This window comes from Pyxicephalus adspersus, chromosome 8 (assembly GCF_032062135.1).
Source record: "Pyxicephalus adspersus chromosome 8, UCB_Pads_2.0, whole genome shotgun sequence".
Classification (NCBI taxonomy): domain Eukaryota; kingdom Metazoa; phylum Chordata; class Amphibia; order Anura; family Pyxicephalidae; genus Pyxicephalus; species Pyxicephalus adspersus.
In genome coordinates, this window is record NC_092865.1 from 69,712,653 (window position 1) to 69,736,716 (window position 24,064).

Here is a 24,064-nt window from a genome sequence, read left to right on the forward strand (position 1 = left end):
TGTAAAGACCTAAAGCGGAAAGTTCATGTGAGAAAACCCAACATCCAAGAACTGAAGCTGTTCTGTATGTAGGAATAAGGCTAAAATTCAATGTTCCAATTAGTTTCTGTAATTGATAAACAAAGTGGTCACACCAAATACCGAGAGCACAATTCACTTACTTTTCCCACATGCAGAAGTGATATTGGATTATTATTTTTCAATAAACATATGACCAAATATAATGCATTTTGTTTCTTTTGTTTGACTTGGTTTTCTTCGTCTACTTTTAGGACCTGCTTGAAAATCAGATGATGTTTTAGATCATATTCATTGAAAAATATAGAAAAATGTAAAGGGTTCACAAGCACCACTATATGTTATGTAGGAAAATGTTAATAATAGACTGCACCAAACATGCACACACATATATGTACTGTAAATTTATATGTGTACATAACTTATATGTAAACAAGTAGTTAAGGACATCCTACATATGGACGACTCCTAGATACGAACAGGGCTTCCCTGCTCATTCTGTGCAGGACAGAGGCTTGAAGGGGGCGGTTTGCATGACTTGCAGAAGAAATCTTTTGCAGTTCTGCAACCTCTTGTAACTCTTTGATGACCAAGACAAACTGCAGTTGTTTATTTCGTTTGCATATTAAAGCACAGCTTGCTCCAAAAGTTAATAAATGTCTAGGCTCCTTTTTTTTTTTGCTTTGTTTGTGATTAGCTCACAGTGAGGATTTTATACAGTAACTGACTCCAAGCTGCCTAATATGAGACAAACATCTGTCCTAATTGCATTTATTAAAATAAAGTACCTGTTCTGACTTACATCCAAATTCAACTTAAGCTACAGTCCCTATCTCGTATGTAACCCAGGGACTACCTGTATACACTTTTATATTTAGGGAAAAATTTACTGTAAAAGCTGAACATAGTTTGTTATATTTTAACTTTATTTAACAGACCTTGATGTCCATCAGAGATTGCAGTTAGAGGGTTTAGACAAACAATTTAACAACAGCTTTTATTAATAGTTTATAGACTTTCAACCTATACATTATTTACTGGACGGAACACATAAAGCAACATCTAACCATTTCACCCAGCTTTACCCTCTTTCAATTATTGTTTTTTAGTCATTTTAATCAAGGAGGTTTAACATTATAAATGGGCATTACCCAGTATGGACTGTACACAAACACATTCCAATTGGAAACATCCCCTGCTCCAAACTGGCTTCCACAAATCAAACCAGTTTTGCATGGCTTTCCTAGGCACCAGCTTGCTGCTTGCATTAGAACTGAGGGCTCTTGGGAGAAGATTTAAGGCAATGTGTTTGGATGTACAACATCTTCCCACCCTCTCCCACTAGCCATTATCTGCCCGCATTGCAAAGAGAAGCATACATACCCAGTAAAGTCTAAATTAAAGTTTGTAATTAAAAGTTTGCAAATACAAAAGGGGAGATAAGATATGAGATATTTATATGAAACAAAAATGTGGGTTTTTTTTCCTTTTAAAAAAAAAGGGAGACCCGTCTCTTTCTGTACCTACCACCACGACACGTATCCCGGGATGCTTCAGGCTGCTCCTTCTGTGCATGCCCGATCTCGCATTGAAAAATAAAAAAGAGCTGATCTCACACATGTGCAGTTTTTTAATATTACAGAAGCTTACATAACACTAACTCAGGTTAGGGTGACATAAACAAACAAAGAATGAAGATGGTGGCGCCCAGTGATTCACCTGCGCTAAGAAGAAGGAAGAATCCAGGATGGCGTGGGATCATGAGTGGAGGGATTGAAGTAAAGGTACGTCATTTTTTATTTTTACGGACAGTGAACTATAGGTGTATTGTTTTAAATGTTTACTATGAAAGCTACTTTCAATCCAAAGAACCTTGGGGTTCCTTAAGCTGTGCCTGACTGACCTCCCATTTAAAAGTCACTGCCAAATTTTGGGCTAACATTGGCACCTAATTAGTTTTATCATGGGATCCCTGAGAACCTAAAGAGTCAAGGGTTCCTTTGAGGTAAAAGGTTAAAGAGGCTCTACTATGATATTTGTAACCTCTGCTGGAATTAAACAATGCGCATTCCAACACAGGAAGGTAGAATCAAGTGGTTTCATTAGGACTAAGCTATTGTATTACAACCATTTACATTAAAAAACAATAACTTGCACAGCAAAAGCAAGTGTGAAACTTCATATGCCATGATTAATACCATTATTGATTGACTACGCCAAGGGGGCAGAATTAAAGGCTCAAGTATCCTTCACAGATCAGTGAATATGCCCAGACTTTTTATAACCAACTCCGGTTTCCTCCCATATTCCAAAAACATGCAGTTAGGTTAATTAGCTTCCCCCAAATAGACCCCTGTATTAAAGATTAACATACTGTATGACTATGATGGGGATATTAGATTGTGAGCCCCAGTGGTTTGGGAAGCATCCTTTTAATATTAAATATATTTAGGAATTTTAGTATGACATTGATCCCTGGGGGTGCAGATACCCAGATAAATTCGAGTTTTCCAGCAGCATTGTTCAGTGGTGATATCTGGCATTGAATGATTTGACAGGGCAGTGGGCATTCTTTTAATCAGACATCTATTCAAGAAATTATAGTTTGACCTGGTGGATCAGGATTTTTGGGGGTGCAGGTACCTAAATGAACTGGAATGGTAGGATGTCTGGAGCTGGTTCATGAGGCAGTTGGCTTTCCTTTATTCTTGTATCTGTTTGAGAAATTAGCTATGGCTATGTGGACATGGATGTCTGGGGGTGCAGGTACTCCATGAACTGGAATGGTAATGGAAAGTTTTAGGCATCACTGTGTGGTATTGTTGTGTCTGCTGTGGCCATCCCTTTATTCTTATATCAGTTTGTGAAATTGGTTAAACTCAGAGGGAAAGAGATCTTTGGGGGGGGGCATGTATCCAGATAAAATAGAATGATAATAGTTTTCAGAAATGTGTGGTATTCTCATATGTCTGGGCAGTGGTGTATAGTTTAAAAGTCTAAAAATATTTTTGAAATTTGATCCCTTCTATGCCAGCGGTCGCCAACTTTTCAGGCCTCAGGGACCACTAAATTCATCACTTTAAATCCCGCGGACCATTATTATGAATTTATATAAAAAGATAAATACATTTGTAACATAATGATCTTCCTAATGGTGCTGACAAGGACTGTGGCGGCTCTAATTCATTGATCGGCTCACGGTAAGTGAAGTATTACTATTTTTACTATTATCATTAGTTGTATTATCTTTGGTATTACTAAAGAAATGCAAAATATTTGTTTGCCTTTTCTCACTCATTATGGGTTTATTTCATTCTAAGACCAAACAAGATATGGAAGTTATCAAAGTCAAACTATTTGATGCCGTTAAATATAACAGTTAAGGAAAATACACAGGTAAGGTCATACTTACCTAAAAGAACATCTGAGAAATAAACAAATAAAATAAATCAATGGGATGAGAATCGGTATTGGTGGAGCGGGGTGACTGTTGTAATGGTGGAAACAATACTGAAGCGTACGGCTCGGTAACGGTTCCCTTATAGAACTTAATACTACACTGACGTCACGCTGCGCCTCTCTTGTATTTCTGTCTCTAGTACAGTGCGTGAATTTAGTGCAATACAAAGGCGAAAATTGTCATTCAGAATATAAGAATTTATTAGAATATTATTTTTATTTTATTATTAATAAAACATAACAATTGCAAATAATGTCCAAAGTTTAGACAATATTATGGGATGCCATGTCCCTCACATACCTTAGTAGTGCAGGTGCAGTGTAAATTGCAGCAATCCCCAATGGAAATAAAATGCAATGCTGCAGAATAGTTGGCCTGTTTTCAGTCAATTCTCTGGAATATTGTGGAGTGCCTGAAATGCAAAGCATAGAAGTGAGGGGAAGGATCAGTAAACACAAGTTTAGGGAGAGAGGGTGTCTGAAAAGAATAGCCAATACACGAGTACTTTTCTTGTTGGTACTCCAGAGAATAGAGAGGTTACTCCTATCCAGGAACCAGGGAGACACTAACAGTGACGAAAGGGTTAAAACCAGGAAAACTCATGAAAAGGTAAATAACATGGCAGACTCAGGTACGCAAACGTTTAATGAAGCATGTGTATTAGTGAGCGCATGTAAGCTTTTCAGCATGTGCAATGTGTAAATACGTGAGCGCGCATTATACCCACAACAAATAAGGGAGAGCGCGTAATGCACCCACGCATGCGTAGTGTCTGTGTAAAGACCCGTGCACACTTTCCGACGTGCGCAGTGCACGGATAAGAGAATGTGCACGAGCACGCTGCTCAGGGATACTGGAGTGTAAACAAAGCTCAGCCTGCTAGGATCTGATGGTTGTCAGAAGCCATTGCTGGGTAACACCATATACATGCACAACATACAGAGAGCCTGCAACCAAGGAGAGGTCTGTTAGCTTTGTCTTCCAGCATAATGGTAAAACTGACAGCAAAGTGCATTGTGGCAGGTAAGTGTGCAGAAACTGCTGTTATATCTTATATATAATGTGTGTGGGGGCTTCTATATCAATACCATGGAGATCTGTGGGGGCAAACACATGGCAGGGGTAACTAACACTTCACCCCACACTTCTGGTATACTGATTGTCCCATCAGAGGGTGTTATTATACATTATTTATATAGTGTGTATGTGTATATATTATACAGTGTGTACTCATACATGGGGGGCTATATATATATATATATATATAAATATTACATTATTTATATAGAGTGTGTAAATAGTGTACTCATACATGGGGGGGCCACACACACACACACACACACACCCCCTTCCAACGACTGCACGATGCATGAACAAGTGCTGTACGTACAGCACCGATCTGTTCTATGGGAAGGGGAGGGAGAAGAGCGATGGAATGGCACCCCGCTGCGCTCTCTCCCCTTCACTTCCATTAGGATCGTTCGTTGTCCATCGTCCGTGGAATCCGCCAGGACGGTCGTTAAGTTGTTGGACAACGAGCCCTGTACACACGCCAAATTCTCGTCTGATATCAGCCCTGAGCCGATTATCGGACGAGAACAATTGTACGTGTGTATGCTGGTCTGCAGCCTGGGGATTGGGGACCACTGATATAGAGGATACCCTTCTCAGATAAGCAGCCAGCAAACATAGAACCGAGGATAGATTAAATCCCTTTAGGAAGAAAACCAAATATTGGTCCTCAATACATTTAGAATCAGTCCAGACCATAGAATTTAGGAGTGGGTGGAATCTCTGAAAACACTAAAAAGACCCTTTCCCATCAAACATATTTATTCGGAAACATATATGTTTCCGAATAAATATTTTCCAAATGCACAGGGCCTGTACATTAAGCCAACTAACCCTAAAGTTCAAACAAGACAAATACATACAGGAATTGTTAATTAATGTAAAGTATTACTTTTTGAACTTATTAAAAAATCCACTGTATAGCAGTGCATTGCCATACCTGTTTATACACACAACCCGGACCTCTCCTGCCTTTTTAGTTTCTTGTTACCATGCAAAGTCCTGGAATAGCTCATTACACATTACACATCTAGTTGACCCTTCCACTGGATACATTTAGAGACGAAATAGCTGTAATGTAATGTACAAGCACATGAGGCCAATAAAACAGATGATATGTCTACAATCAGTCATTTGTAAATATTTATTAATCTGATTGCCTTGTACAATGTTGGGTTTAGTTTGTTTTTAAAAGACGATGCTACTAATATTAGACTTTTTTTATAAAGTTCCGCAATTGTTTATCAAACTCAAATTTAAACCTAATAAATAGTATAGAACTGTAAAAATGTTTATAGATATATTTCTAAATTTTAATTGTTTTGTGAAATAGTAAAAACTGAAGGAATGCAATTCTGTAAGTAACTGAAGCTAATAACTAGGAGCTTCACACCTACGTGTTGTGTTAATGTACAATCCGCAGTGCTATCCATTTTAAATTGCTCCACAATGTGCAAAATTTTCAATGTAGCCTAAATATTCCTTGAACCTTAAACAATGGGAATGTGTAAAGTGTATAGTGCCAGAAGAAGCTGATTTGTAATGGAGCATGCATTCTTCTAATAGGACCCCCAAAAAAAGCTTTGTTACTACCAGCTGAGATAGTCAATGTTGTCTAACGCCACTGATCAACCATCATACCAGTTTGTTGTAGCCCTCTGTTTCCCCCACAGCCGTGCTGGTACAAGGCTGGCAAGGCTTGGTTATGTATCCAAGCTATACTAAAGGTGAGGGGGCTGCATATGCTAGCAGTGAATAGGACGTAGGTAAATTGGGGAGAGGAATGCCACTTGTGTTCACAGTGGATTGGACACAGGCACAAACTTATTCCAAATAACAGCATGGGATGTAGTTGTCTGTCAGCAATGTTTTACCTGTATATACATTAACTGTCCTAATATACAAATAATGAGAATGTCAGTGTGGTTTTTTTTTGGAATTATTTCTTCCAAAATAGAGGAGTAAACACAATTTAAATTGCATTCCTTAAATAGCCCTCTCTTTATCTATCCTTTCTTGTAATTATAAATGGACAGGTTATTAGGGCTAGCTTGAAATCAAAACTATTAGAGAAGAGTTTGCCTCTATATCCTTCCTGTTTCCCTGACTAGAGATGAGACCCTTTAACGAGCAGCTATTTCTTGCTCAGAGTACTTTTGTTGCTCTTACAGACTATTTATTGTTACAGATTTTGAAGATGATTTGTGTTCCCTATGTTGGTTCTGTCCCTTTCTCCCTGTTTTGATTCCTTTCTAAAGCTACGTACACACTTCCAATTATTATCGTTGGAAAACGAACGACGAACGTTCATGCACGATATATATGAACGATCGTATAGCACCGATCCTGCACATAGAGTTAACGACACGATCGTTCGTAGATATTGTACACACAATAGATACGATCGTTTGAGCGATAGAGGAACTATGTGCACGACAGGAAAGTGAACGGACGTTCGTTCATCACGCATGCTCTGAACATGGACGATCAACGAACGACCGTACACACGAACGATGTTCAACGATCGTCGTCCAATCCGATCCGTCGGTCCGGTCGTTCGTTTCCAGCGACTTTCCTCGTTCGTCGGTGTCGTTGGTTACTTTTTTACGAACGATTTTTTGCCCAATCGATCGTTCGTCGTTCGATTGGAACGATAAAAATTGGAAGTGTGTACGCACCTTAACTCTTACCATTTGCTGACCATGGCGAACCCCTAAACAGCTTTCAGCTAACAGCATGATTTTGCTTTTAGTGGGCGGAGCGCCCGACTGCCGTGCCCCCTCAGCCCGGCTCTCATCCACAGTTCTAATCCTCTGAACGGACAACGGAGAGGCTGCTCTGTTCTTAGCTGTCATCTGTTCAGAGATTCGAGATGCTGGTAAGAGCTAGATGAGGGAAGGAGGGGGGAAAGGGGGGCTTCTTTTTAATGTATAAACTCCAATTCTCCTCTGCTATGTAAGTGGCCCCGGGGGTGTCTCTAAATTTGCTAAAGGTGCACTTGCCTTTGAAACAGCAACCTCAATGTTCAAATTTCACAAGTTTTTAAACTTGTTACCCTCATATCTTTAGGTCTTTAAATAAATTTTGGTTACTAGTAGCTATGAGAGTCCCCTGTGTACCCTGAAAATTCAAGTCGTTACAACCAACAATTTAGAAGAACTGAAGGATTAGACAATGAGTTGTTAAGCTGCAGAATATGACAAGCAGCCTTCACACACACACACAGCTATCACACTGCGCTGCTGTCATTGTACACACACACACTCGGATGAATACATTTTACAGTTTTTAATTTTTATTTTTTTTAATATAATATGGGCAGTGATGAGAGGGGGACAGGCTGTCCTGCCCCCATCACATGCTCCTAAAGCAAAGGTGTCCAAACTTTTTGCAAAGAGGGCCAGATTTGGTGAGGTGAAAATGTGTGGGGGCCAACCCTTCAGCACGTTTGTGGGTCCTGCACAGCACACGCCCACCAGGGTGACAGGAGGGATTCTTTGTGCACAGGGTCTGGTGTCGGTGTGGGCTCTGTGCAGAGCACGTTCTTGGAATCAGAGTGGGCGTGGTCCGTGCGGGTCACACACAGCACACGCCCACTTTAATGACGTAGGACGTATGTGCACACATGGGGACTCTGGTCCTGCCGATTATGCACGCTGAGTACCGGGCCAATATTTGGAAAGGCGGTTGATCAACTCTAATTAAATATAAAATAGCTTTTTTGTAAATGTTTTTTTTTTATACTGTGGTCAACAGTGCTGGCGGGCCGCATATTATTGATTTTATGACGGGCTGCGGGCCGATGGAAATCTTAACACGGGCTGCAATTGCCCCCTGGGCTTTAGGCATGCCTGTCTTTAAAGCATCACCACCTTTTAACATTATATAAAGGATGACTTTCTTCCTTTATTTTTTTTTTTTATTAGTAAAATGTGTTGTTTTTCTTTTCCATTTTTGGGGGAGGATCCCTCCCTTTCCGTCTTTACTGGCATGGTGGTAAAGCCTGCGGGGTAAATCTGCGGCCTCCTGGGATATTTGTGTCATATAAACCAGGTAGCTCATGCCTGACATCGGGAATGTATCATGAGGAGCATCCGCATTATGCGTGGTAAATGGCAGGTTGTTTTTACTGGTAATGTAAACTAAACCACACTACTACAAAGAATTACACTATTAAAACATAGAACACTAGGAAATTAAATCAAAATACACAACACTAAACAGTTTGGGCATAATATGGGAAAAATTGGACATACTAACAAGCCAGGCATTAGGTTGGAACAAGGTATAGAGGGAAGGTAGAACACTGACACCATAATAGGGGTTACTAGATACCTATGGCATAAACTAGGAGCACTAAATAAGCCGTGTCTTGCCCTGCCACTTTTTTACCACCCGGCTACAGCTTCCCACCATTCGGCTGAATAAAAATTTCTAGGGAGAACACTGTATTATATGTGAAATCTCTTCTCTAATTTATTACAGATTCCAACCTACCTGTTGTCATTTGATATCATGAAACTTTTTAATTTCCCGCCTGGGCCATACCTCTTTTTTCCTTTTCTTTCCTGGCCATTCTTCTGATTTCTAAATCCTCACCTCACTATAGGGATAGGTATGTTTATTTTTTTTTTTCTGGTTCAGCTGTGCAGCTTTCAGTATCACCTTAAGTAGCGTGAGCCTACTCCCTGTATGCACTGCCCACACATACCGCAGTCCTACACCCACAAAGTGCTTGTTAATTATTGTGCAGCAAGCAAGAAGCTGAGACATAAATAAACCACTGGACAAAAAAAATCATTTTTCAAAAAAATTAAAGTCTGGCACTACATATGCTTTTCCGTATACAGAGGAAATATATCATGCAAATTAGCTGCCTGTCAGTTAACAAAGGCTTGGTGACCGTTTATATGTGTATCTGCGATGTTCTGTAATCTTGGTCATAACACTGCAACAGATTTGTACACGTCTGCAACGCATTTATCACCGGAAATGAATCTGATTTTCAACAAGATGAGAGAGATTTTCCCTTTTAAAACAATTGCACAAGTAAGTGGTCAGGGTCAGATTCTTTTTTGTTGCACTGCTACTTTAGAGCAGCAGAGGGATGAATTTATGAATGAAGCTGCCAAAGTATAAGTTTGTCTCAAATCTTCCTCACTGTTTCCTGATTCACATTGCCTTCTGTGCTACAGAATTGATAAATTTCCCCCAGAATAAAGACAATTTTGTGGGACTTTTTAGGCCTCAAATTTAGACACACAAAATAATTAAGTGTGTTTCTGATTTCATGATGTAAAATCTGGAAAAGTATTTTAAAATGTGTTTGTGTATTTATGTATGGTCTTTTTGTATAAATGTGTTTGTGTTTTATGTATGGTCTTTTTGTATAAATGTGTTTGTTTTATATTTTTGATCAAGTGTGTCTACGTTTAATGCCTAAAACGTCTGACAAATTTTCCAATTTTTTCATGTCGTACAAAAAAGGAGGGATGTGGCATCTTTTATAGGAGGTACATAAGCTCTCACTGTTTAATTTGTTTAAACCTACCTTAGGCGATAATATCATTAAGACAGGTGTAGTTGTAGGCCAGGAGGGGGGATGGGGACATCCATTGGCGGGACTATCAAACCCCAAACCGAATGTTTTTGCTTTTCCCAGCTCCGCACTTTTATAAACTCCAAACTCCTTGAGAGTCCTCCCCCATATTGCTCAACTGCATTGGCGAGTACCTGTAAGACTTTGGCTGACTTGGTGGGACAGATCTCAATTCTTTACTCTGCGCTGTTGGCCCCTCCTCCAAACTACCCTATATGAAAGCCTGGGAAAAGGGGTATGAACCAATTATGACTTGAGGAGTGGACCGAGATAGCCCAAAATATTTCTAAGTCTGACTTAATGTGAACCTGCTTGAATTGAGCTACGCTGGTACCTAATCCCTACCAAGATAGCCAAATGCTTCCCTGGTTCCTTATGCCCTCATGGAACATATCTGGTGGTTGTGCCCGGTGGCACAAGAATTCTGCGGAAAGGTATTTGACCTTCTCACTCTGGTGGTACAAACTACTCTTCCCCTCAGTCTGGAATGCGTCCTCTTGAGCAAAATTGATATACAATTGCCTGAAATACACAAGGAAATTTTGTACTTATCTGCTCCTAGCGGGTAATATCCCACTGGCCTGGAGGACACCATCAATAACAATGGCCCCATTACCAGTGAAAATAAATTGGATAATGGTGAATGAGAAGCTTTCCTATACTATTAGATACCCCATATGCCTTTAAACTCACCTGGGATCTGTGGATTGTTCCTCTGCTCAGTCTCCCTCCTTATGTGATGTGAACCCTCTTCCCGCCTACCCAAACTACCTTCTTTTCTCATTACTTGTTTGGCAGGTCAAGCAATATTACAGAGACTGCCAAGATTTTTGGAGATATGTTTATTTGCTGGTAATTCCAGAAATACTCTGTAAACCTGATGTGATTTTTTTTCAAATATTACCTGTATTTTGCTGTTCAAATTCAGTTATTTACAATTCACTTTTTCTATTTTATTGAATAAAAATCTATTGAAATTAAAAGGTTTTGAGAAGAGACAATTAAGGGTGGAAATGATCACCCTGTATAAATATATAAACAGTCCTCTCTTCCTCATTATTCACTTTGAGATCATTACAAAGAACAAGAGGGCACTCTGCGTCTGGAGGAAAAAGTTTAAGCTCCGGATAAGGAAGGGATTCTTCACTGTAAGGTCTGTGAAAATGTGAAATACCAGTGACTGTTGATTCAGGGAACATCTGATTGTCTCATGGAATCAGGAAGGATTTTTTTCCCTGTTAAAGCAAATTGTACCAGAGTTTTTTGTTTTGCCTTCCTCTGGACCAACTATGTCTTATATCTGGCATATGTTTATTTCCCTAGTGGTTTAACTTGATGGACTTATGTCTTTTTTTTCAACCTAACCTACTATGTAACTATGTGCAAATGGGACATGAGGGTTATGTAGTAACTGTAGTGACAAGGAAGGGGTGGATGACACTGGATAAAAAAAGAGGAGCGTGGCTGGTGGTGGTATTAAGTGGAGGTGAAAGCTGAAAAGGGGCTGAAGCAAGCATTAGCATATTTTTAACATGACTGCACAAAAGAAAAAAATGTGAATAACAGATAAAGTACAGCCTTGTACACATCTGTAAAGAAAAAGTGCAGGGGAGACAATAGGAGTCCAAAAGAGGGGGTACCTATGTGAGTGATCGCATCTTCTCCTATCCGCCGGGCACCCTGAATTTATTACTTGTGCTTCTAGACTTTCCTTATCTACTACAGAGTGGAGATCACGGGAAGGGAGGGTAAATGGGATCTGCAGGGGTGTATGTAACATAATAAGTGCACAGGACAGATGTATGTGAACCTGTTGTGTTCATCAATGTGCTCACAATACCTTTTCTGTTAAATTACACCTTTCTGCAAGTATTCTAATTCTTTAAACTATTTCTGTGCATGTCTCTGGGGATTCATCCTGCTATACAGAGGTCCTTGACTTTTACCCAGATGAAACTTTACCTCTTCAATGAAGTACATTTTTCCCATTTAATAGCTCAGTGTAAGATCATCTAATAGCCACTGAGACTTTTGTTTGTACTGTTAAAGAGAAACCCGTTACCATTTCTGACACTGTCATAGAAGTTCCTTTGCTGTCATTCTGATCTTTTTGCTTTGCCGCTTTTTACATCACTATCACAAAATAGAAGCTCGGCTTGGCTTTGGTTTGTTTATTAGAAGGTATAAAGTTAGGAGATCTTCATAGCAGCCAGTAAACAGGCATTTTCAAAGTATGTTAGCAATATTAGTACAATCACAAAATAAACTTCTTAGTGTGGTAGTGGTGTCCAAATTATTATTATTAAGTAGATGTTTGTTTGCCAACCCCAGATAATAGTAAACATATGAATAAAAAAGTACAGAGGGTTTTTTTTTGTGGCAAAAACTATAGTATTTATGATAAAAATTCTCAATAGCAATAATATTTATAGCACACCCATAATAGGTTTGTATACGGCAAACATTAGTCAATTATGTTGCTGAAAGAGGCTGCGGCTGCAGTCCTTTCTCTCACTGCTACTCCGGCTTTCCTTTGGTCATTACCAGGTCACAACCACCTGGAACAACCTTAACACCATAGTTTTGATCAGATCTCTCAGTGCTTTTATGAATTCACTTATATTTGGAATATTCACTCATACGTTCTTGAAAATGTGCAGGCACCCTTGAGGAAGCCTATACCAGGCGAAACGTGTCGGGTACGACAACACAATTATGTGAACTGTATATTTACCAAGTTGATACTGGACTGCTGTTGCCCACATTCCAATGGGAGAAGTTTTCTTTGAACGAAAGGTGTGAGGGTCCAGGGAAATTTTGTTCCTACATTCAGAGGTTAATTTAACAGAAGCTGTGAATCTGACATTCATCATCATTCTCTGGTGGAGAATTTTCCTGGTCCATGTGTTTTAGATGGCAATGATAGATTCTCCAACAGTGAATGCTGATGAATGTCATATTCACTACTTTTATAAAGAGAGACTATTTTTTTATTTATTTAATTTTTACTTCATAGTATAACCAGTTTCTGAAACTGCTTGTAATTGTACACACTTATCTGTTCTGATAGCTTGATACAAATATAACCCGCTTCATCCTTTGTACCATTTATTACTGTCATTGGGGGGGTTTCCATGATACCTGTACCTGAAGAGCACGGTGAAACTGTCATAATCTAAGCATTTTTTTTTTTTTTTTTGTGACTCAAAATCACAACTACTTATTGGTCTAAAGTGGGCAAGAAAGTAGAAACGTTATATAGCAACTCTTTGATTATACACATTATCATATTGTGTATAAAGCACACAATACCACACGGCAGGGTACATGATTACATGGGTAAAGAAATTGCACGTCTCAAGTAAGCCAGTTCTGAGTGCCTTTAAACAGACAAGAGAGCAGCAGAATTACACTCCGTAATTACAGACCCCTGAAGAGTTTATTGCTCTCGTATTAAGGAATGAGAGAGACCTTTATTGGGAAAGAAAGAGCACCGAATAGCAAACCTGAGATTTTCTTCTTTTTTTTTTTTTTTCATGGGGATTGAGAACCAGCATGGCCTGTTACTGATAATGCTAGCTAGATCTCACACTGAATTTTCAGTGGCTAAATGAATGGAGATATAAACACAGCTTTATTTGCATTAGATCTTTGCTTTATTAGCTTAAGATCCATGCAGATCATTGAACGTGAGGGTTTTGTTGCATTCCATTTCTGGAAAACTGCTGTGCTGCTTACATGAGGCTATTTCCAGGAATTCAAGATGTACCTTACAACCAGAGGCCTCTTCTTTTGTAGACTAGACAAGTCCCAGTTTCACATTCATTTGCCCATCTTGTGCTGGCATTGCTAAAGTATGACACAACATAAGCTAATACATTAATAAACAAAAATTATTTAAGAATGTGTGAATCCCCAACTCTAGCCGACATTTGGGAGGATTAAGTCCTTGGTTAGTTAATGATACAAGTGTCGCCATTGGAGAGGCTGGCAGGAGTTAGGTGTTGTAATTCTGATACTTTTTATCTAGTACCATACCAGACTACCATATTCAGTAAATCCAAAAGCATACATCCAATAACTATCCTAATAAGTGAATTTTCACAATTCCAGAAGTATTCATGCAACTTGTTTATGAAATATGGCATCCTCAATATCTATTTATTATTATAATACAGTATTTATATAGGGTTGACATATTACACAGCTCTGTACAAAGTCCATAGTCATGTCACTGACTATGACGAGCTGACGAGCTGTCCCTCAAAGGAGCTCACAATCTAATGTCCCTACCATAGTCATATGTCTTTAATACAGTCTAAGATCAATTTTTAAGGGGGGAGCCAATTAACCTAACTGCATGTTTTTTGGAAACTAATATTGTAGAATATTTCAGTAAACATTAGAATAATTATCCTGTAGATAAGTTTAATATTCTTCTCTGTGTATTATGTGAGTTTCCCTGACGACTTCTGTTTTTTAGTACTAATAAAAGCCCTAATCGCTGCTTACACTGCACTATTGATACGGCCCAGTATTCTCCCCAGACGCTTTTAGTTGGCAGCACCATCTGGCACTTTTCAGCAACCACCCGGCTATTTTTGGGAGGTTACTGCAGAGTTGGGTCACAATACAGGGGCTGCCACCCTCCTACAATTTCTTCCTACCCAGCTTAAAATAATTTCTGGGTTGAGTACCGCTGCCTACTTTATCCCTTTTCACTCCATGTTTGAAACAAGAAGCAACTATGACCTCTTCACTAGGGAAAGTGAAATGAAAAGGTACTGATAGCACTACTTTACTACACCTAATGTGCAGGTAATAAATAATAAATACTATTGGGTCGAATGGGGTTAGTTTCAGGATGAAGACAGCTCACACAGGGAACATATTCAACCAAAATATTCAGAGGGCCTCTGCTCAGTAGGAAAGTTTCTTGTTGAGACCAGAGCAAACCACCAAACCTTTCCCCATTGACTTCTATGGTAGCCAGGTTTAGAATATGCAAAACCCTACATTTCCAGACCATTTTTGTGAGAGAGCCCAAGAATACAAGTAAACATGAACAACACATTCTAACACTGCCAATTCAATCTTAAACCTGACTTTAATTCAGTCTCGTAGATCAAAGAATCTATTCACCATGCATGCAGCTGAAAAAGTCCTAATGGTTTGTCAACCAAGGTTCCTACTTTCACATGAAAAAAACAAGAAAACATTCACCCTGGTAAAAGGCACAAAATGTGACCATCACTGCTAGCATTTAAAAAAGAAATCAATAGATTTTCCAAAAAAATCAAGGTGAATAAATAAATCAAAATTACACTAGGCCCAATGTATCAGAGGTAAGTTTGTTATACATTTTACACAATGACACAGCACCATCTAGTGGTGTGACATGAGTATAAACTGAGCATTTTCAGGTTAAAAAAAATCTTTGTTTTTACAATGGTAAATACTGTAAAGTACTTTATTAAACATGCCTAGAAAGGGGAGTAGGGAAAAAAGGAGTTATGGAAACTTAGACCTTATCTTCGCATCTATTTAAATCTGGGTTTTACATATTTATTCAATTGTACTTGCTAAGTGAATAGTCTCTGGTTCCTTGAGTATTTAACCGCAGTGTACCTGTCAATTCTGCTTTGTATATTCTATGCTATAAACCCACGTTGGGTTCACAGACACTTGATTACAATGATGGGATGGGTTTTGCTTACTTTGTTTTTTCCTGCTTGTCACCATATTTGCTTTTAGCACATGGGCTTCTAGTACTCATCCTGTGTATCCCAGAATGCGGTTGGACAAGAGAATAAAGGAAGGTGATGTCCAGATACACTCAAGAAAACTAATTGCACTTACATAATTGTAATGGTTTTGCAATATAAATGGAAATCAATTGATATTTGGGTACCCTTTGAGAAATTTGACACTTAGGTTTTGAAAATTCAAAAGTCACATGGAAGTGGTGTGTCCCTTTAAAAAATAGCCCACTTCAACAAGGCTGAGAATTTTAGAAGAAAATACTTGTGAAACGGGGGTTGCAAAATATGCACAATTACCAGAAATGACAAGCTTACGAAGCGGACTCCCACACACACGTCTCTCACTGACTGTTTCTGCACCTACACCACTGAAAATTGCTCAGAATTCATTTTATATATTAACTGTCTCACATGGGTTTCCAAACTTTTTTTTACCCCAATTTGTGATTATAATCCCCACACATTACTGTGTGACCATACACACGTGGTTATTGTATCTACCATAAGGCTCAAATATGACCCTGGTGCAAGACGAACGGCTTGGGATGGATAGGGCAAGTTGCACACTTTGTGAACATCATTTAAAAGTTAGTGAGGCTAACTTGCAATAAATATTGGGCTTGGTTTAAAGGAGCATAGGCTTACATGTTGTATACAGCATACAATGTCTGCAGGCATTGTACATAGAAAATACCAAGACCACAAATCTTTACCATGCGGGGTTCACCTCAGAATAATTAGGCCTGATTTATTAAAGCTCTCAGAAGCTGGAGAAGATATTTTTTCATCAGTGAAGCTGAGTGATCAGCAAACCTGGAATGGATTTCTTTAAAGTCATTTGCTATTTTGTTAGCAAATGTTTTCAATCGTGGACCAGATCCATTCCAGATTTGCTGGATCACCCAGGTTCATTGATGAAAAAGTATCTTCTCCAGTCTGGGAGAGCTTTAATAATTCAGACTCATGTTATCCGTGAACTTGAACCTTATTCCTATTAGCTTGTAGGGCATAGTCAATAATTTTGAAACGTACCAATGGTTTGCTACCCTGCAGTTATTAGGTGAGGGGAAGTCTCTTTAACAAAAATATAACAATAATAAAAACCAGTAAAGTAAGGATATTCCTAAAACTAAAAGCAGAACTAACCTGAAACCAAAAAATTACACTTACCTTTAAGCCCACAGATAGCTCTGGTCCTCGATAGCACTGATAGCATCTGGTCCTGCGTCGTCCTGGGATTCTTCTTCATCCCAGTGCTGCGGAAGCGCTGGGCACCGCCATCTTTAATTCCTCTCTTCAGTCTTCTTGGCATGTCACCAGATCTGGCACTACGTAAGTGAGAGATCGGGTGACGTAGCCACTGTAAAGGGGGGAAAAAAAGGGAGCAGATATCACTGCGCTTTCCCCTAATAGAAAAAATGCCCCTTCTATGCATGTCTGAGATCTCGGGCATGACTTAGGTTTACCGGGAGGCTCTGTGCTCCCAATCCGTCTTGATCACCGATGCAATCAAAAATGAAAGGGGAAGTGCTGCACCCTTTTTTGCTAAAAAAGAGGTGCTGCATTAAAAAAAAATAAAAAATGAATAACTTTTTAACTTTATATGTAAGGGTGATCTACCCTTTTATGTAAAGTGAAAATGTGTGAGTTTAGGTATGCTTTAATTAGCTTTATATTGCTGTCAGTATCCCAAATAGAGATTTACACTCATACAGGACTGTCTAACTGGAATCTCTGAGAGCCAGGAAAAACACATTTATAGTGGAGTTTTAGCACCGGATATTTTATTTTATATAATTTTACCTAATGTTCGAGAAGAAGATGGAGGCACCCTATGTCCAGTCCACACCGGGACAAACAATAAAGCCAGGATGGCGTGGGACCAACTTGACTAGGATCACCTGTAAAGGTAAGTTGTTTTTTTTTTTAATGTAATAGTTCTGCTTTAAGTTTTTCTCTGACAGCGGTACATTTAGTAAGGTGTAGTTTGCAAAGAGTAAAAAAAAAAAGTTTTCAGACAAGAGACCGTCTTTATTGCTAAATTATAGGCACTTTTCTGCCCTAATTAAATTGTCCATGATCATGCAAACAAGAATTTAGAGAAGTGCGTATGAATTTTGACATGGCTTGTGGTAAAGATGCTGGGAAAACTGGAGCATATATTACACTGCCTAATGGTGGGGCAGAGACCATATGCAAGCTAAGGAACTATTACATAGAATAACAGCTTAAAGAGAGCTTAGCAGCTACACTATGTGGGGTACAATTTGAAGTTGACAATTTTTTCTTTACCTTTTTATTTTCTAAACAGGGGATTCAACAGTTGGGAAAAGCTCATTGATCCAGCTGTTCCGGAGTGATGGAAGCCACTTCCAGAAGAATTACACTATGGTAAGGCTATAAAGTGTGGTCAGTGTGTGTTCCTCATACCTGATATGAAAATTAAGTCTAATGCTTTGTGCTTGTTAATAACTTTTCTCTTTTTAATGTCACCTAAAATGGGATTGGTAGCTGCAGAAACCCTGCAGCCTGTGATTTGTGTTGCTTCCACTTGATAAAGCGTAGCTACAGAAACCAACGTCAGCGTTGTCATATGTGAATGCATTTTTGCATTATTGCCTGTGTGTACATGTTTGAATTGGGGTTCATGAAACTCACTTTACAGTCAGTATCTATGAAAGTCATTTTACTAAATCAATGGTAAGTGGTGTTAAAAACTGAAAGTAGCAAATTTTAGTAGCACTTAAGAAAGTATGTTTAGAAAAGGATTGCTGTGCTTCTGAATTATTGTCTACATATTATTTTTATAGGAAATGTTTTGTATGGGGACTGCCTTTACGGAACTCTTCTTCTAATGATGCTAGTTGCATGGCTTTTAAGCTGGTCCAGTGGCTTTAATAGACCCAGGAAAAAATATGCAGATCAGGACCCACTTATGGTGTCTGATCTGGTCTCCTTCTCCAATGCATTAATGTTTTCATGCCTAATACTAGAATTGCCAAAACCCAATTAAATCTTAATTACCACTCCCCACAATTTTATGTAAAAAGAACCCGAAAATTTGTAAAGCTGGGACTTTTTAGGTATTTGAATAATCACTTGGGTCAGTATCAAATGTTATATAAATACTATTTGGATGAGTAATGATTTTATAAATTGTATTATTATTAAGTGAATACTTAAGTACCTTAAGTCCCAGTTTGGGGATCATTGTGTTCTCATGCCTAAAAAAAGTGAGCTGCGCTTAGTTGACAGTCCTGAAGGATCCTGGATACCTGGAATTTTGTAGAATGACAGCAAAGTGATTCAACCAGTCACAGTATAGTCCTAACAGCGTAGCAGCATGGTAATGTGTGTTCAGGTAAGTAATCACCAAACACTGTTATTTTTCTTTTCTATTCTTCTATTGACCCCCAACATTTTTTGACTAACTAAATTTTTTACAGACACCAATAAGTTTCATAAGAAAAGATATGCGATGAAAGACATCAATGTTAAGCAGGACTTTTAAAGCCAGTACCATCAGTATATTACAAAAATAACATTTTATTATTAATAAACATTAAAAACAAACATTTCAAATACATAAAACACAATAAATTGTGGGTGTATATAATGACCTCTCCTTACAGAACACCCCGAAGAGTTTAAATTCTGATTTTTTTTCTCGACGCATTTCGCGGAAAAAATTCAGGAGGAAGGAGAGGAGCAGCCCTCTTATTTAAAATTGTTGCAAGGAAGGAGGTGGTCATGACGGCAATGGTATATTCAAATCCCATTTAGCTAATTAGTGAGTAATCTCTTTCAATTCAATTTTCAATATAAGTCACAATGATCCTAAGTTTCATGTCCTTCAGTCCTCAAACAGATATAAGAACATACAGCACAACCATGTTCCTATTCCATCGGCTTCCCTTGCAAGTGAGTCAGCCTTATAATTTCCAGGTAATATGGCTCCACTGACACCAAAAAAAGTGGATATTATTTCATATTACTCAGTGCTCATCCTAGAATTTTTTTTAAGCTGTGTGGGGAGAAATTTTAGGTGGGTGGCTGTATTGTGACCCCACTGTTCAGTAACCACCCAAAAACAGCTGGGTAGTTACTGAAATGTGCCAGGTGGTGGGTCCGGCTAAAAGGGACTGGGAGAACACTGATACTAATGCTGACACCTCTTTCACAGTTTCTTGCAACACAAAGAAGGAAAGATATGATGCTACAAGCTACATTTATTTTCTGTGAAGCCATGCCCACTTTAATAACTGCATCCAGTTTGGGCTAAGCCAAAGCTTGTTTTATGCAATTCTTTTCTATTTCATTATATTGTATTTCTGAGTAAATATTTGGTAACCCTATTTTGTACTTGTACAGCAGTTTTTATAAGTTGGTACACAATGGGCAAAATTATTATTCCTAATTAGTTTTTTGCTTATTTTTGTCCTAAAGCCCAACTTCTGCTTTACAAAAAAACTGAATTACCCAGCCCTTGATAACATAGAAAAGCAGCTGGAGCTGCAATACCCTATATGTTGCAATGTACTTCCAAATCTTTTCACAGAAGACAGAATAAAGGAAAGAATGGTATGTTAAAAAAAAGGTGACAGGGTGTCAAAAATGGGGTGCAACAAACTGGAACTTAAATGAGGTATTCCTAAATAGCTTTGTTTATAATTTGCAGCTGACTAGGAATCCATGTCTCACACAAAAAGCAAATCTTACATTCAGGTGGATAGCAAACAGAATAATAAAATCTAAGAACAGTTGTTGGCTCCTTTTCCAGATAAAAAACACAGGGGTTGATTAACTAAAAGAGGAGAGCAAAGCGAAAATGTCTTATACAGTCATGGCCAAAAATATTGACACCCATTTATGTCAGAAAATACACCACTTCTCCCAGACAATTGCTGCAATTACAAATGCTTTGGTATTGTCATGTTTATTTCTATTGTTGGCACTGGAAGAAAGCAAAGACATTCCACACAGAATGTTCTTTTCCTTTAGTAAATCTATTGCAGTTCAAAAAGGGTCATGCACCAAGTTCAATACCAAACACCAGCCCCAAGGAACTCATTAATACCTCTTACAGCCACAAACAGGTTGGTCATGTAATGGCCAATGTTGGCCTCGGTGGTTTCATGAATCCAGCAACTCTGCTCTTGCCATCTCTTTCATGTGTGTCACTAACTTTCGTGTGTAGTCATAAGGAGTTAGTAAATACTGTATGTAAGTACTTGACAGTCGTCATTGAATGTTAAGTAGAGGATTATTTGGAATTAGGAATATGAAGGATATTCATTCTTGTTTTAAAACTGTTCTAAAAGCACAAATTGGCCTTGTTTTATGGTTAAAACTAAAATTGTGCTGATTTATACTTTTATAGTGTTTGTGTATGTGGTCTACCCCATAATTCTCATTATTCTTACTTAACCCAGACTGATAAGTGATATAACTAATGCCTGAAATAGACAAGGCAATTGCACAGGACCCCATTACTGGTCATGGCTGAACAGTGATTTGACCTGATTAAAGTCAAGCTGAAAAACGTAATTGATACATATTTAGTTGAAGCAATAGTCATATTAATACAGAACTCAGTATGTTATTATTTTTTAAAATATCAGTACATGTTTTATTGAAGTCACAGGGTGCTATTCATTATAGCAAAGTGGGGAATATCAGTATGAGTCTGCAGTGTTTATTACACATTTTCATGATTAGAGGCAGCCATACACTTTATTTTGACAAGTCATGTAATAGGTATCTCAAACTCTTCCATTTTTCCTTTTAATTCATTGACTTCAAGTAGCCCTTACATAGTGACGTACTTCAAAACCGTGCATTCCATGTTAAATCCTTTTTCTTTTTTTTTTTTTAAGCTGAACTGCTGCTTCATTAAGGTCACATCACTCTTTTAAAATTGACCTTACTGGCGCCATCATACATGTAAAGAACTAAATGTGTTATTTTAACTTAACTTTTTTATTTATCTTTCTTTCAGACAACTACCATGGACGTAATTATGAAAACCATACCAATTCCAGAAACTGGTGATAGTGTGGTATGTAAAAATTTATTGTAGAAGATTGCATTTGAATGATTGACTTATGTGATAGTGCAGCACGGTGGCTCAGTGGTTAGCATTCTGGCCTTTGCAGCGCTAGGTCCCAGGTTTGAATCTCAGCCAGGTTCTGTGTTTGCAGGGTTTCATCCAGGTACTCCAGTTTCTTCCCACATCCCAAAAAGCATGCAGTTAGGTTAATTGGCTTTCCCCAAACTGTAATAATGACATATGACTATGGTAGGGACATTAGATTGTGAGCTTCCTTGAGGGACAGCTAGTGGCGAGTGGCATGACTATGGACTTTGTACAGCGCTGCATAATATGTCGGCGCCATATAGATACTGTGTGGTAATAATAATATTATCAGTAATATTCTGTGCAGTATATGTGCAGTAACCTACAGAAAACAGATTTGGGTTTTGTGAAGTAAGAACATTCACAGGTGAATCATAAGGTGCTTCACTATGTACATTTCCTTTGTTCCTATTTGTTTGTAAGCGTGTGTTGCTGTACCTAAATTTGTGCATGTGTGACTGAGATTGATAAATTGATAGGTAAACGTTGGGTAAGAGCTTTTTCGAAACCTGCTTGTAATGCTCATGGTATGTAAGATAGGAGTTTTACATTAGGAAATCCATAGCTTGTGATCCAATTCAGTGGTCACCAACCTTTTCGGACCCACAGACCACTACATCTACCAGCTCTGAACCGCACATGTGCGGGGAGCCGGGTGTCACTCAAAGGGGAAGAAACTTCCCCCATAGTGACGTCATGATGCCAGAACCCACCCACTTCCTGGAGCCTGTGATCCGTATGGGGCACATGATCCGTGGCTCTGGCTGGTGCGCCCTCCCAGCAGGGTCCTTCTCCCGACCCCACTCAGTGGTGCACCCGCCAGGATCGTGGACCACTAGTTGGCAACTGCAGATCTAATTGGTAGGTCAGAAACACTCCAGAAATTATATTAAAGCATAGGTACACTTGTGTTTTTTAAAGTTGATGTTAAATCACTTCATTTGCCATCATTCCTAGAAAAACTACTACTACTTTGCCTTATAATATAAAATGATGCTTCACAAATGTATGGCAATTTGGGAGTGGGCTACATGACATTCGACTGAACATGGAAAACATATGACAGTTTGCAATATCAATGGATTTCTCTTGAAGAAAATAAAGGGACATTTGCAGTATATGTGCTGTTCCTCATACCTGGTTGAAATGCTATCATCCCTAAAAACGTTTTCTTTTTCTTTTTTATAATAGGTTTTCTTGTCATTCTTTGAATCATGTATCTAGGAGATGTAGGAGGAAAGAGACCAGCTGCTTTTTTTTGGGTAACAAGTAGATCCCAGACACAACAGGCGCCTGATTTAACAAAGCTCTAAGGCTGGAGAAGATAGAATATCATGGGTGAACCTGGGTGATACAGCAAATCCAGTATAGATTTCTTTAAGTCATTTGCCATTATTTGGATTAGATCCATTCTAGGTTACCACACCAGTGATCTTTTTGACTATCTGTAAGGGTGGCATTCTTCCAATTGGCCAGCAATATGATACATTCTTCTCATTGACCACTGTGATATAATGTAATTATAAAAGGAGTTCCCTGAAGACTTGAAAGGTATTTCAAGGGTCTGTATAAAAATGCACCTTTGTTGTATGCCCCCGATCAGAAAAAATGCCCAAACACATGTACTATTAAATGTTCCATTGTTGCAAGTACAGAACATACCTGTTGATTTGCCCGAAATCCAGTAAGCACCTAACTTTCTGTTGTTGGCTCTCATAGCGGTTTCTGCAATACTGATATCCCAGTTTTGTCAGTTTAGGGTTCTCCTCTCCTGAACTACAGAACTCATCCATCTTTTGCTATGAGAGGTGAAATAATTCTGTAGTGTTGGGCAGCACAGGTACATGCATTACATGTATTGCAGAAATGTACTGTACTGATTCATGTGGTATTTGTCCAGGCATACAGATTGCATAGTTAGTCAAAGACTTTGTACCTAATCTTCCTTAAACATACTTAATAAGTAAAATTTTGCAGATATCTCACTTTTTATTATTGATTATTCTATACCTTTAGGT

General features: G+C 38.5%; 1 protein-coding gene across 1 annotated transcript in view; it reads left to right on the forward strand.

Moving 5' to 3' along the window:
* The first annotated feature begins 4,299 nt into the window (after nucleotides 1–4,299).
* The window catches only part of IFT27 (intraflagellar transport 27), a 32,115-nt gene continuing 12,350 nt past the window's right edge, over nucleotides 4,300–24,064 (forward strand). The window contains exons 1-3 of the mRNA XM_072421076.1: nucleotides 4,300–4,501; nucleotides 18,222–18,301; nucleotides 21,909–21,968. Of these exons, the coding sequence (XP_072277177.1) occupies nucleotides 4,468–4,501; nucleotides 18,222–18,301; nucleotides 21,909–21,968 (174 nt within the window). The 5' untranslated portion in view covers nucleotides 4,300–4,467. The remainder of the gene's footprint in view (nucleotides 4,502–18,221; nucleotides 18,302–21,908; nucleotides 21,969–24,064) is intronic.